Source organism: Nicotiana tabacum, chromosome 13, assembly GCF_000715075.1.
Source record: "Nicotiana tabacum cultivar K326 chromosome 13, ASM71507v2, whole genome shotgun sequence".
NCBI lineage: Eukaryota > Viridiplantae > Streptophyta > Magnoliopsida > Solanales > Solanaceae > Nicotiana > Nicotiana tabacum.
In genome coordinates this window covers 117,273,532-117,284,276 of record NC_134092.1, presented here as the reverse complement: position 1 = coordinate 117,284,276, position 10,745 = coordinate 117,273,532, and the positions used below count along the sequence as shown (strand labels likewise).

Below are 10,745 nucleotides of genomic sequence, written 5' to 3'. Positions count from 1 at the left end.
ATAAGACTATGATAAGCATCAATTAGAACATTTGCTAAAGATATAAACTTCTTCTGAGAGTAAGACTTCAAATTTCTTTGAACGTCTAGAAGGTTTACCTCATCATCATCAGCATCTTCATCATTGTCAGATTTTGCCATCAGGGCAAAATATAGTCATATTCAGCTGCTTCTCTTTCAATTGTCATTATGGAGGTGTCACCTTGTTCATCATCTTCACCAGATTCATTGGAAGAATCTCCCCATGTAGCAAGAGCTTGTTTCACAATATTGTCAGCGACATCTTTTCTCTTAAATCTTTTGTCAGGAACCAGGTTCCTCTTAACTGCTTTGTCTGTGTTGTGCTTGTACTGGTCTTACTTGAGGAGAGAATAATCCTTGATGAAGTGTCATGGCTTCCCACATTTATGACATAAGTCATTACCTCTTGGCTTGCTGGAGCTGCCCCTTTTTGGAATGCCTCCATTCATACGAACCATTTTCTGAAATCGATTCGTCAAGTAGTCCATGTCAGCATCCTCACCACTTGAGTCATTGTTGTCTGCCTTGAGGACTAGGCTCTTCTCCTTTTTGGGATATGTTCTTTCATGGTCCTTTTTCTTCTTCATTTCATAAGTCTTCAGATTACCAATGAGTTCATCAATGGTCAATTTTTGTAGATCCTTTGCCTCCATGATAGCATTTACTTTGCTTTCCCAGGAACTAGGTAATACACTGAGTCTTTTCCTGACAAGTTTGTGTCTTGGAATGATCTCTCCTAGAGAGTGAAGCTCGTTGATGATAGAGGTGAATCGAGTGTGCATGCCCTAAATGGACTCATCATCCTTCATCCTGAAGAGTTCATAATCAGTGGTGAGCATGTCAATTTTTGACTGCTTGACTTGAGTTGTTCCCTCATGTGCTGTTTGGAGAGCTTCCCAGATCTCCTTGGTAGATTGACAGGCAGAGATTCTATTGTACTCGTCTGGTCCAATACCACAGACGAGGATCTTTATTGCTCTGAAGTTCTTTTCTACGGCTTGTCGGTCAGCATCGTTGTACTCCTTCCTTGTCTTTGGAACTTTCACTGCTGGCTCGCCAATAGTTTTCATGGGGACGAAGGGTCCATTGCAGATAACATCCCAGAGCTCTGAATCTTCAGCCATGATAAAATCATGCATCCTTGTCTTCCACCATCCGTAGTATTGTCCATTGAATCTTGGTGGTCTGTAGGTTGATTGACCTTCTTCAAAGTTTGGTGGAGCAGCCATTTGGATCCTTTCTAGGTGTTAGGCATGATAGAAAGAACCTGCTCTGATTTCAATTGATGAAAGCTTAGGGTTCACCAAACTATATAGAGAACCTGGTTCTCTATCAGTCCCACAGAACACACACAATAAGAGATAAGTAAATGACACAACAGAGTTTTACGTGGAAAAATTCCAGCTCACGGTATTAAAAACCACGACCTATACTCGTAGGATTTTAACTTCACTAACCGAGCAACTTCAGATTACAACCTATTGTAACTTAGGAATTAAAATCTTAATCCCTCACTCACTTGTAATAACTCTATTACAAGCTTCTTTGTAATAACTCTATTACAAAGCTCACAACTCGACTAACTTTATCCAAGATACAAACACAAGGTTTATGGTTTTACAATTGCTTTCCTACACAATGTTTCCAACTAAGCTAAGTAAGAATACAAAAGTACAACACAACTAAGGACGTATAATAACACAATGCTGGAAATTGATCCTTTGTTCTGTTTGTTCTTTGTTCTTGAAGCCTGGAAGTCACTTGCAAGATGGCAACACACTTGAGAGGAAACTCACTTAATTTTCAGATGTGCAAGTGTGTGTTTTTTCTTTGCTTCATGTTAATAGTACAAGTGATGCCACTTGGATGATGCAACCAAATATCCAGTACAAGGCATTCCCTATAAAGTGAATGTTGCACTTTTTGCACTGTTGCGTGTGTGCAGAGGAACAGTTGTATCGAATTTATAACTGTGGGGGAGTTGACTGGTACAATCACTAAGGGAACCTATGTCCATTTGTTCCCTATGTCGTTTCATTGACTCTAGTTGTTGGAACTTATGCCCGACTTGAGACTTGTTGTTCTTGAGCACTTTGAGGATGTGTAACATGTTCCCGATCTGGTTCTTATCATAAAGTTTGTTAGATCATCAAAACACAAAAAGACACATAACTTATCAGAATGGAAAGGATTAGGGTGATTTGTGGATTATTAATTAGTATGACTATTTTAATGGGATTGGGATTCTTGTGGATAAGTTTTCTACCATAGAATTTTCCGTCACCTGCTTTTTTGGTTTTGCTGTTAAAAATTTGTAACGTTTTCTTCAACCTTGTATGCAGAAAATTGCCCTTCATTATTAGTGTCGAAATGTATGACTTGGCCCAACTAATCCGAAGACAGTCCGAACACCTTCACCTAAAGAGATAAAGCATTTCTGACCAAAAGATATATACTCTGAAAAGGAATCTCAACCATCACATCACTAACGATGTACACCTTTGTATATTCCAAGGCCGATCCGTGTGATGCTAAGAAAGTGCACTATGCAAGGGTTTGGTTAAGATAAGTCAGATTCCACCAAGTATAAATGGAACCTAATCATACATGTCATCTAATTATATCTTCGTAGTCGATGGGCAACATGTGGACATTCATATATCACCTCTTCTTGATCCGGAGGAACGGAGGAGGCTAGGTTAGCGAAAAGATAATTATTTGTTCAAGAACGTAAGGTGTCCTTACTTTTTAAGGATGAGTCATGTAAACCTTTTCTATATCTCAAGGGTCATTCCACCAAGTACAAATAGAACATAATCATACATGTCCTCCCCTTATATCATACATGTCCTCCCCTTATATCTTCATAGTGGACGTGCAACAGGTGAATATTCCTATACTACCTCTAACTCTAGCTGAGATAGGACCACATTGTTAGCATTGGACTTTTGGTGTATTCATAGTCCAGCCTAGCTAGTTTATACGCCACAACAAATGTTCTATGCACCCTAGAATGATTTCATTTTAAATGATATGAAAGGAGTTAAGTTGAAGCTACCAATTCATGTGCACAAGTCAACATAATAGATTAATAGTGCTGCCAGTTCTGTATGCTAGACAGCAACAAGTACTTGTACAAAATCTCTTGACAATGCTTTTGTGTAGCTTGTATTATATAATCCAGCGGTATGTACTAGTCCAGAGCAGCATCAAGAACTAATAGACAAATGAAAAGTTAAGAGCAGTATAGAAATCATATATTTATTTATGTCCTCCCCTCTTTGAGAGAAAGAGTATTATACTCATGGACATTTCCATAGTCATTTACATCGTCACCTCTCTATATAAGTGACACGAAAGCGTTAATAAGAAGAGCCACTGAGCCAGTTGCAATCATGTATGAAAGAAAGGATATTAGACATGCCCTTCATTCCTAAATTAGATGTAGAAACACAAAAAGAAGGATTAGAGATGTTAAGTATATATACTCGGATTTACTAATCAGCGCTTACTCTGACTCTGACGATGGTAATGCCAAGCTGTTAGCAGTCAGTTCTTCCAGAGGTGCCTCCAACTCAGTGTTAAAGCTTTTTGTATAATGGAACTCAATTTGCAGCCTCTGATGAAGGGGTGTAGATGCCATCAACCCCTTCTTCACATCAACTTGTAATTCTCTAATGGGGATTGCCGCCAAAAAACTCTTAATGTACTCTTTACACGCCTCTTTACCTTTGCAAACAACGCTCGATTCCTCCTCATTTTCAGGTACTTTGTCGCTGCAGATGATGGCTGATTCTCCCGTCTTCTCATTGGGGTTATTTGTGGTGACAATGATTTTCCCCTCATTAGTAGTAGTCTCCTTCATATCAGGTTGCTCCTTTTTACTGCTAGCCAGTTTATCATCGGGCTGTTGACTCGGGCTAGGTAGCCGCAAAATAGTAGTGTCTTTGTCAAATTTGAGGATGAAAGCCTGGTTGCAGCCCTCATAAAGCCTCTCACCAAGTGTGTCGATGATATAGTATGCATCTTGTTCGACCTTGAGGATGAAGAAGTGGTCATTCCAACTCACAATGTAAACGAAGGGCTCGCCATGACTGGCATTGCCTTGAACGGATTTAGAAATCTCATCCCAGATGTTGTCAAAGGACATGGCATCTTTGAGAAAATCGAATCCCTCATCTTCAATTCCTTCTGGATGAAAAAAACCAATGAATGATTTTTCTGGGACTACTAAGAGCGGGCGTACTTTAGCCTGGACCACTGTTTCGAGATCAAAATGCTTATCTGGGAAACGCTCCCTGTACGTCTCATTTTCACAGAGATTCCTCCACTCTAGTGAACCTTCACGGATAAGACTGTCAAATTGGGACTTGATTGGCATTTCTTCCGTGTTGGAATGAAACCAATCAGCAATGACCGCAACCAAGGCTGTGCAAGCACTTTCACCTGCAGCTCGTTCATTTCGTTGATCAATTGAAGCAAAGAAGACTCCAGTCTGCAGCTTCATCTGCCCATCACGGCTTACTATCTCTTTTTTCTCCCAACTACCAACAGCAAAACTGTCATCTCCAAACTCGGAGACTGCAAATCGATTTGCAGTTGAACCTTCCTCAGATTTACTCCACTGCAAGAATTGGGGAGGTATTGTTAAAAGAGAGAAAAACTTCGACAATTAGAAGGAAAATAATTTTGGGACAAGAACTATGGCGTATAGACTAAATAGTGAAGAATAGCATTCCACTGAACAATATCATTTGGATACTGGAAAGATCTAAAGATAAAAATGAAAACAAGAGAAGATTAAACATACCCCTGAAGAAGACTCATCAGAGGAACTAAGTTGTCGGCGATCAAAATCTATATCATCCCCACCTTCCTCTCCATAATATTTCTTCAACAACGGCTCCCCCTTGGTTTTCGGAGATCTGAAGCTTAACTTTCTCTTCCTCCAAGGGAGAATTCTGCGTTTTGAACTCTGCTGTGATAATTGATTAGGTCTTGCTCCAGCTGCATCCTCAGCGTACGCATGCCCTGCATCAGATTTGTGATGGCTATAGTATACCAAATCCTCATCTTCACTGCCACTTGTGTTTGAGTAATATGATCCACCGGCATGGTTTGCATATGCAAGTGTTTCATAACTGAAAGACTTCCGCAGTGTCGTATCCTCTTTTACTTCCTCCGATTCAGCTTCTTCTGAATCACCAAATGAATCTGTGTCAACTGGGTAAGTGAGATCAGTATCATCACTTTTAACCGAGTTCCTTCCATCACTGCCCTCCTCTTCATGCAACACCTTCTTTCGCCGCATAGCAGATAATCCTTTGAAAAGTTTAACTTTCTGTAGACCTGCTTTCAAAGCAGAAATTTCATTTCTGTCTGTCGACAAAACCTCTGCAGGGGAAGGAGATACTGGAGCAGACATGACAAACTTTGGCATCGTTTCTAAGGCTTCATGAGCATTCCCCAATTCAACAAGGTTGAGAGACAACTGCCATACATATCAACTATATTAACCAAAAAAAGAAGATTGATGTAGAATAAAGAACAAAGTAGATCAAGCAAATTTGTTTTGCTTACACAAAGTGAAAGGTTTCTCTTGATACCGCCACTATAGGCTTCCAAGGGAATGATTACTTCACCGTCTTCTTCTTTTTCCCTAGCAGCTGATGCAAAGTCTGCAATGTTCAATGACGCAGTAGCAACTATGGGGACTTTATTGTTTGGTCTTCTATTTGTAACCTGATTTAAAAGAAGTATGAATAAGTACTGTCAAGAAACTTACAAACAGAATCACAAGTATGGAATTGATACAATGAGATAAGGAGGAAAAAGTAATTAAGAAATTCAAACGACTAGTTAAGATAAAAGTTAGTACTGGAACAACAACAACAACAACAACAACATACTGATTTCCCACAAGTGGGTTCTAGGGAGGATAGTGTGTGCGCACACCCTAGAAGGACAGAGAAGTTGTTTTCCGTAGATCCCCGGACAGTTAGTACTGGAAAAAGAAATAAAACCCCAAGAGGAGGTAGCAAATGACTTGTTTAAGAAAAACAACATAGGCCCCAAAGCGAGGGAAGGAACAAGCAACTAAACAATGTGATCCTCCTTGGTCATATACCCGAGAGACCTACTATTCTTCCTTCTTTCTCTTTTGTTGCCACCTTTTTTGGGTTGAATCCAACTTCCTTCTTAATTAGGAAAGAAAAAGATGCCAAAAACCTTTTTTGGGTTGAATCCAACTAAAGAAAGGCATATTCTCCAAAGACCTCATTAATCATTTGCCAAAATAGTAAAGAAATATACAGAATATGCCAGTATTATATATTTCCATAATCTACAGCCACAAATGTAGAAAAGTTAATACTGATATGAATAGAAAACAGTAGGTCTCACCATCTCTATTACATCACTAACAAAACACACTACAAGCTACTAAGGTAGGTCCATCAAAAGGTAATCATTAAATCCCATAAAGCTTAATTAGCCTTTTGACTCTCAGGGCATGTCAAAATAGTAACTTCATTATTTTAGCTAAATCTCAAGGCTATTCATGGTTAAAGAAAATTAACTTTTCAGACAGAAAAGTGTCGTCGGTTACTGTAATGTTAAAGGAAGAGCATCAAGGGGAAATTCACAATTTATTGACTTTGTTTACTCCTATGTTTGTAATCAAAACAAAAGAAAAAAACAGTTTGGTGCTGAATTTCATCAGGGATCTCTTGCTAGCATGTTATTGAAGAGGCTAACACAAATACCCTTGATATATACTTACTAATTTAAGGAAATTCAGGAAATTACTCATTCAAACAAATACAACAACAACAAAAAAAAAATCCAGTGTAATCCCACAGGTGGGGTCTGTGGAGGATAATATGTACGCAGACCTTACCCCTACCTTCTGAAAGTAGAGAGGCGGTTTCCGATAAACTCTCGGCTTATCCAGACAAATCAAGATTCTAAGTCTGCTAGTTCCAGTAAAATACATGATATGATCAAAATTCATGAAACCATAATTTAAAAGACAATGATCAAGAAAGGCTTAATTCCTTCTAATTCCTACACATTTAAGACAAGAAAGACCCCAAATTCATAGTCAATAAAAAGTCAAACTTTCACATCAGATAGTCAATGCCTTTGATCACTTCTCAATAATTTGCCAATGAAACAGAATTCTCAGTATCAGCAGTGGCTCTCAAATCCCCATGAATTGGATTAAGAAATTGAGTTCTTATCTCATAAAACATTCCAAGATTAATTTTTTAATCTCTATTTTTTGTTTCTCAAAACATCCAAATAACCCATGATACAACAATCACCAAAATCATTAATATTCATAAAGAAAAAATCAGAGGTAAAAGCAAGCAATAACTCACATTAAACACAGTAAAAGAAACCTCCCAAGGATGAAATTCACTCTCTTTGGATAGAGAAAAATTGCATAGGCTCTGAAACTCTTCATTCCAACGAACAACACCAACGTCATCATCCTTCAAAGACTCTTCCTTTGTGAAATTCTTCTTTACACTTTTCCTCTTTAGAGAACTCAAACTCAGAGAATTATTACCCTTTGAACCTTTCCACTTTATTTCAACAGCCAATCTTTGAAAATCAGGTGAAAAGTTTAGACCTTTAAGACAGTTAACTGTGATCTTGGCCTCAAATTTCTTTGTAGATAGTGGTGGCCATGGCCTCCACTTCATCATCTTCACACCCATCTTTTCTTTTCTTTTTTCCCTTTGAATTCACAAAATTCCAACACAAAACAAACAAATACTCAAAAGGGTCCTCAAAAAATACAAAAAAGATTATATCTTTGAAAGATTTGGGCCTAAAAATGGGAGATTTTAAAGAATTTTGAAAGTTAGTTTGGAATCAGAATATGAAAAGAGAGAGAGAGATGAAAGAAGAAGCATTGTTTTTGAGTTATGTAGAACCACTCTGTCTTTTAGAGAGAGAGAGAGAGAGAGGGGCCGGTAATGTATAAACACCTAAGGAGTAACGTCTCTATTTCTACTAGGATTTCAAGAGTGTTTGTCCCACACTATTGTTCATTTGTTCATCTTTTCTTAATTTTTCATGTTTGTGGATTGGATTAACTATTAAGAATATCCATTGCTAATTTCAAGATTACTTAAAAGGTATAAACATAATAAAATCTAATCTTTTTAAGACAACATTTTCCAAAGAAATCTAACCAGATTCCATGTCCCATATTTTTAGGATAAAGGCTAAACTATAGTAACAAATATTTAGGTACAAAGGTACATTGAACCTTCTTGAATTGCAGATATTATTTGCGTTAGGCATCTTGGGTTTTCTAGAGGGATTTTAAAAGTTAATTTTTTTTATTGGATCTGGAAAATGAAAAGGAAAATTAAGAATTTATAGAATTAATAAAGTAAATTTAATTAAGATGCGGATCCACAATTTCAAAAGGATGGTGCACTATTATGAAGAGGTGAATCTAGAATTTATATTTGACTGATTTAACTTTAATCACTTATCATGGGTTCACGCACATAAATTTAAGTAATTTTAAAAAAATATAACATTGTTATCGAAGCAACTTGGATACACATTCCATTTAATGCTCTTTAACTTTTTAAATTTTCAGGTACAAGGTACTTGAATAACTTTTGCTTAATATTATGTTATATATCTATATACTGAATTATTAAACTCGTACTAGTATTTTAAATTGGGACTCGTCATTAGTAATTTAAATTTGTCTTTTCTATTTACTACTAGTATTACACTGTAATTACAACTAGAAACTAGGTGGAAAAAGGCTAAAGCGTTAGCATGCAAGAACTGATGAAAAACCAACAACTTGTTTTTAATAGTAGTCTAAAGAATGTAAAACAAAAAAGATTAACAATAAAGAGAGGAAGACTGTAATAACAAAATAAGTTTCCCATTATAAATAGTTGTTGTGGTTTACAACTGTCACTAGCCATAGGAATCTATTTGGTCCAACTGAAAATGGAAATTAGTCGAAAGTCTTCGATTTGTCCATCAAAATTAATGCATTCTATTTTGGTTCTACCTTTTTAGGTAGAAATTGTATTATTAGAACATACTTCATTCGTCTCAAATTATTGTAATTTTAAAAATAATTGTATCAAATTATTTATCATTTTAGAAGTTCAAGATAAAATTAATTATTTTTTTCTCATTTTACCTTTAATAGTAATTGTTCTTAAAGATGGAGATATCTCATAAATAGAATAAAAATTCGATGAAGAGAGATTATATCTTAAGACATAAATAAGGGTAGAAAAGTTCAAAACTTTTTAAAATTAATATTTTCTTGGAGAAACACGACAAATAATTTGAAACGAAAAGAGTATGGAATATAAACATGTATATCCATATGTGATGCACAAATAAATACATACATTAATGTGTACATATGTATTGGAATTTGAATTTCAATTTACTATGTTTTATAATAAATGCCTTAAATATTACTTCTCATATTTCAATTTTCGAGATTCAAACTAATAGGAAAAAAATTATAATAGTTCTTAGTTTCTGAATATCTAGTTATCCAATTTGATTTAATTTCAAAATTGGTCAAACGATCATCTATAAATGAAAAGTGAGATAAATTTGGATAAAGAGAGTACTTATTCAGAAATTTATGTTGCTGCAATAATGAATCATGTGCACAAAATCTAGTCGATTTAAGTATTATTATAACTATGGTAGTTAATTATAGTATCAAATATTGCAAGTCACATCAGATTCCAGAATCTAATCTTATAAAAGATTTTTAATTTCTCAGGTGAATAGAAGCTGAAAAATCGAACTTTATAAAAGATAAATTCGAAATTTCTTAAATATCTTATGGATTATCTACTTATAAAGCAAATATTAAAATTACCTAATCAATTTTTTTATGTGTTGCTTTTATGTACTTTAGTTGGACATTTTTTGTACTTGGAAACATTTGTTATTCGTAATTACTTTCTATGTCCTAATTCGTTTTATGCCGTTACAACTATTTAAATAGTCAAACACTTCTTATGTATACAATTTGTAATTTCTCAATATATATTTTTTTTCTTGAAAACTAAAAAGTATCTAATTCAGATTATTAGATTAAGGTATCCCTCCACTCGCCATTCTTTTTGATACAGAGAGATTGAGAGAGACTGGCATTCTAGTAGGAAAAGTGTATCGCACGATGTTTTCCTTATTTTATTTATATTTCTTTTTTTCTTTTTATTTGTTTTTTTTTTTTATATTTGGGCGTCTACGCAGCAAAGTCTTTTCATAACTTACTAATCACTGAACAAAGATAGTTGGACCCGCTGAAAGCCGGACTCAATGACGAGGTAGATTAAAAGAGAATCTGTAACGAAAAATTTCTTTCTCATGATAGAGGGATAGTCTCGAAAGTGAAAGCTTATCTCAAGTCAATATTGGATCAAGGGGATGTAGCATTGAAATTTGAAAACTCATGGCAAATTTGAAGATTACTTCAAATTTTTATATAATAAGATCTAATCCTTTTAAGATAAGCTTTCAATGAAATCTAACCAGATTCTTGTGTCCTGGAGTTGTTTGGGTTTTCGTTCTTTTTCGCACAAGATTTATTGAAAGCCTATGAGACTTTAAAATTTATTTACATAAGAATTTCAGATATGATGTGTCGAATTTGTCTTTACATTTTACTATATTAAACAATAGTTTAAATGTGTCCGATTGATA

The 10,745-nt window shown here is 35.4% G+C and overlaps 2 protein-coding genes across 2 annotated transcripts; both read right to left on the bottom strand.

Moving 5' to 3' along the window:
* Positions 1-805: 805 nt before the first annotated feature.
* LOC142168316 (uncharacterized) lies at positions 806-1,144 on the bottom strand. The gene has a single exon (XM_075228980.1). It carries the CDS (start codon positions 1,142-1,144, stop codon positions 806-808), a length of 339 nt encoding a protein of 112 aa, XP_075085081.1.
* A 2,121-nt stretch (positions 1,145-3,265) lies between these two features.
* On the bottom strand, positions 3,266-8,011 carry LOC107825385 (uncharacterized). Its single transcript, XM_075228385.1, has 5 exons — positions 7,403-8,011; positions 5,601-5,762; positions 4,831-5,511; positions 3,533-4,644; positions 3,266-3,453 (listed from the first exon to the last, which is right to left on the bottom strand). The coding sequence occupies exons 1-5, from the start codon at positions 7,742-7,744 to the stop codon at positions 3,435-3,437; spliced, it is 2,316 nt and encodes a 771-aa protein (XP_075084486.1). The 5' UTR covers positions 7,745-8,011; the 3' UTR covers positions 3,266-3,434.
* Positions 8,012-10,745: the final 2,734 nt, after the last annotated feature.

What these genes read in the sequence shown, in the direction of transcription:
- LOC142168316 (XM_075228980.1), bottom strand. Translation starts at nt 1,144, where the DNA reads ATGGCTGAAGATTCAGAGCTCTGGGATGTTATCTGCAATGGACCCTTC.
- LOC107825385 (XM_075228385.1), bottom strand. Translation starts at nt 7,744, where the DNA reads ATGGGTGTGAAGATGATGAAGTGGAGGCCATGGCCACCACTATCTACA. An exon ending in AGAGAAACCTTTCACTTTGT is followed by an intron (nt 5,512 to 5,600) that starts GTAAGCAAAACA and finishes TATGTATGGCAG; the next exon opens with TTGTCTCTCAACCTTGTTGA. An exon ending in CTGATGAGTCTTCTTCAGGG is followed by an intron (nt 4,645 to 4,830) that starts GTATGTTTAATC and finishes CAATTCTTGCAG; the next exon opens with TGGAGTAAATCTGAGGAAGG.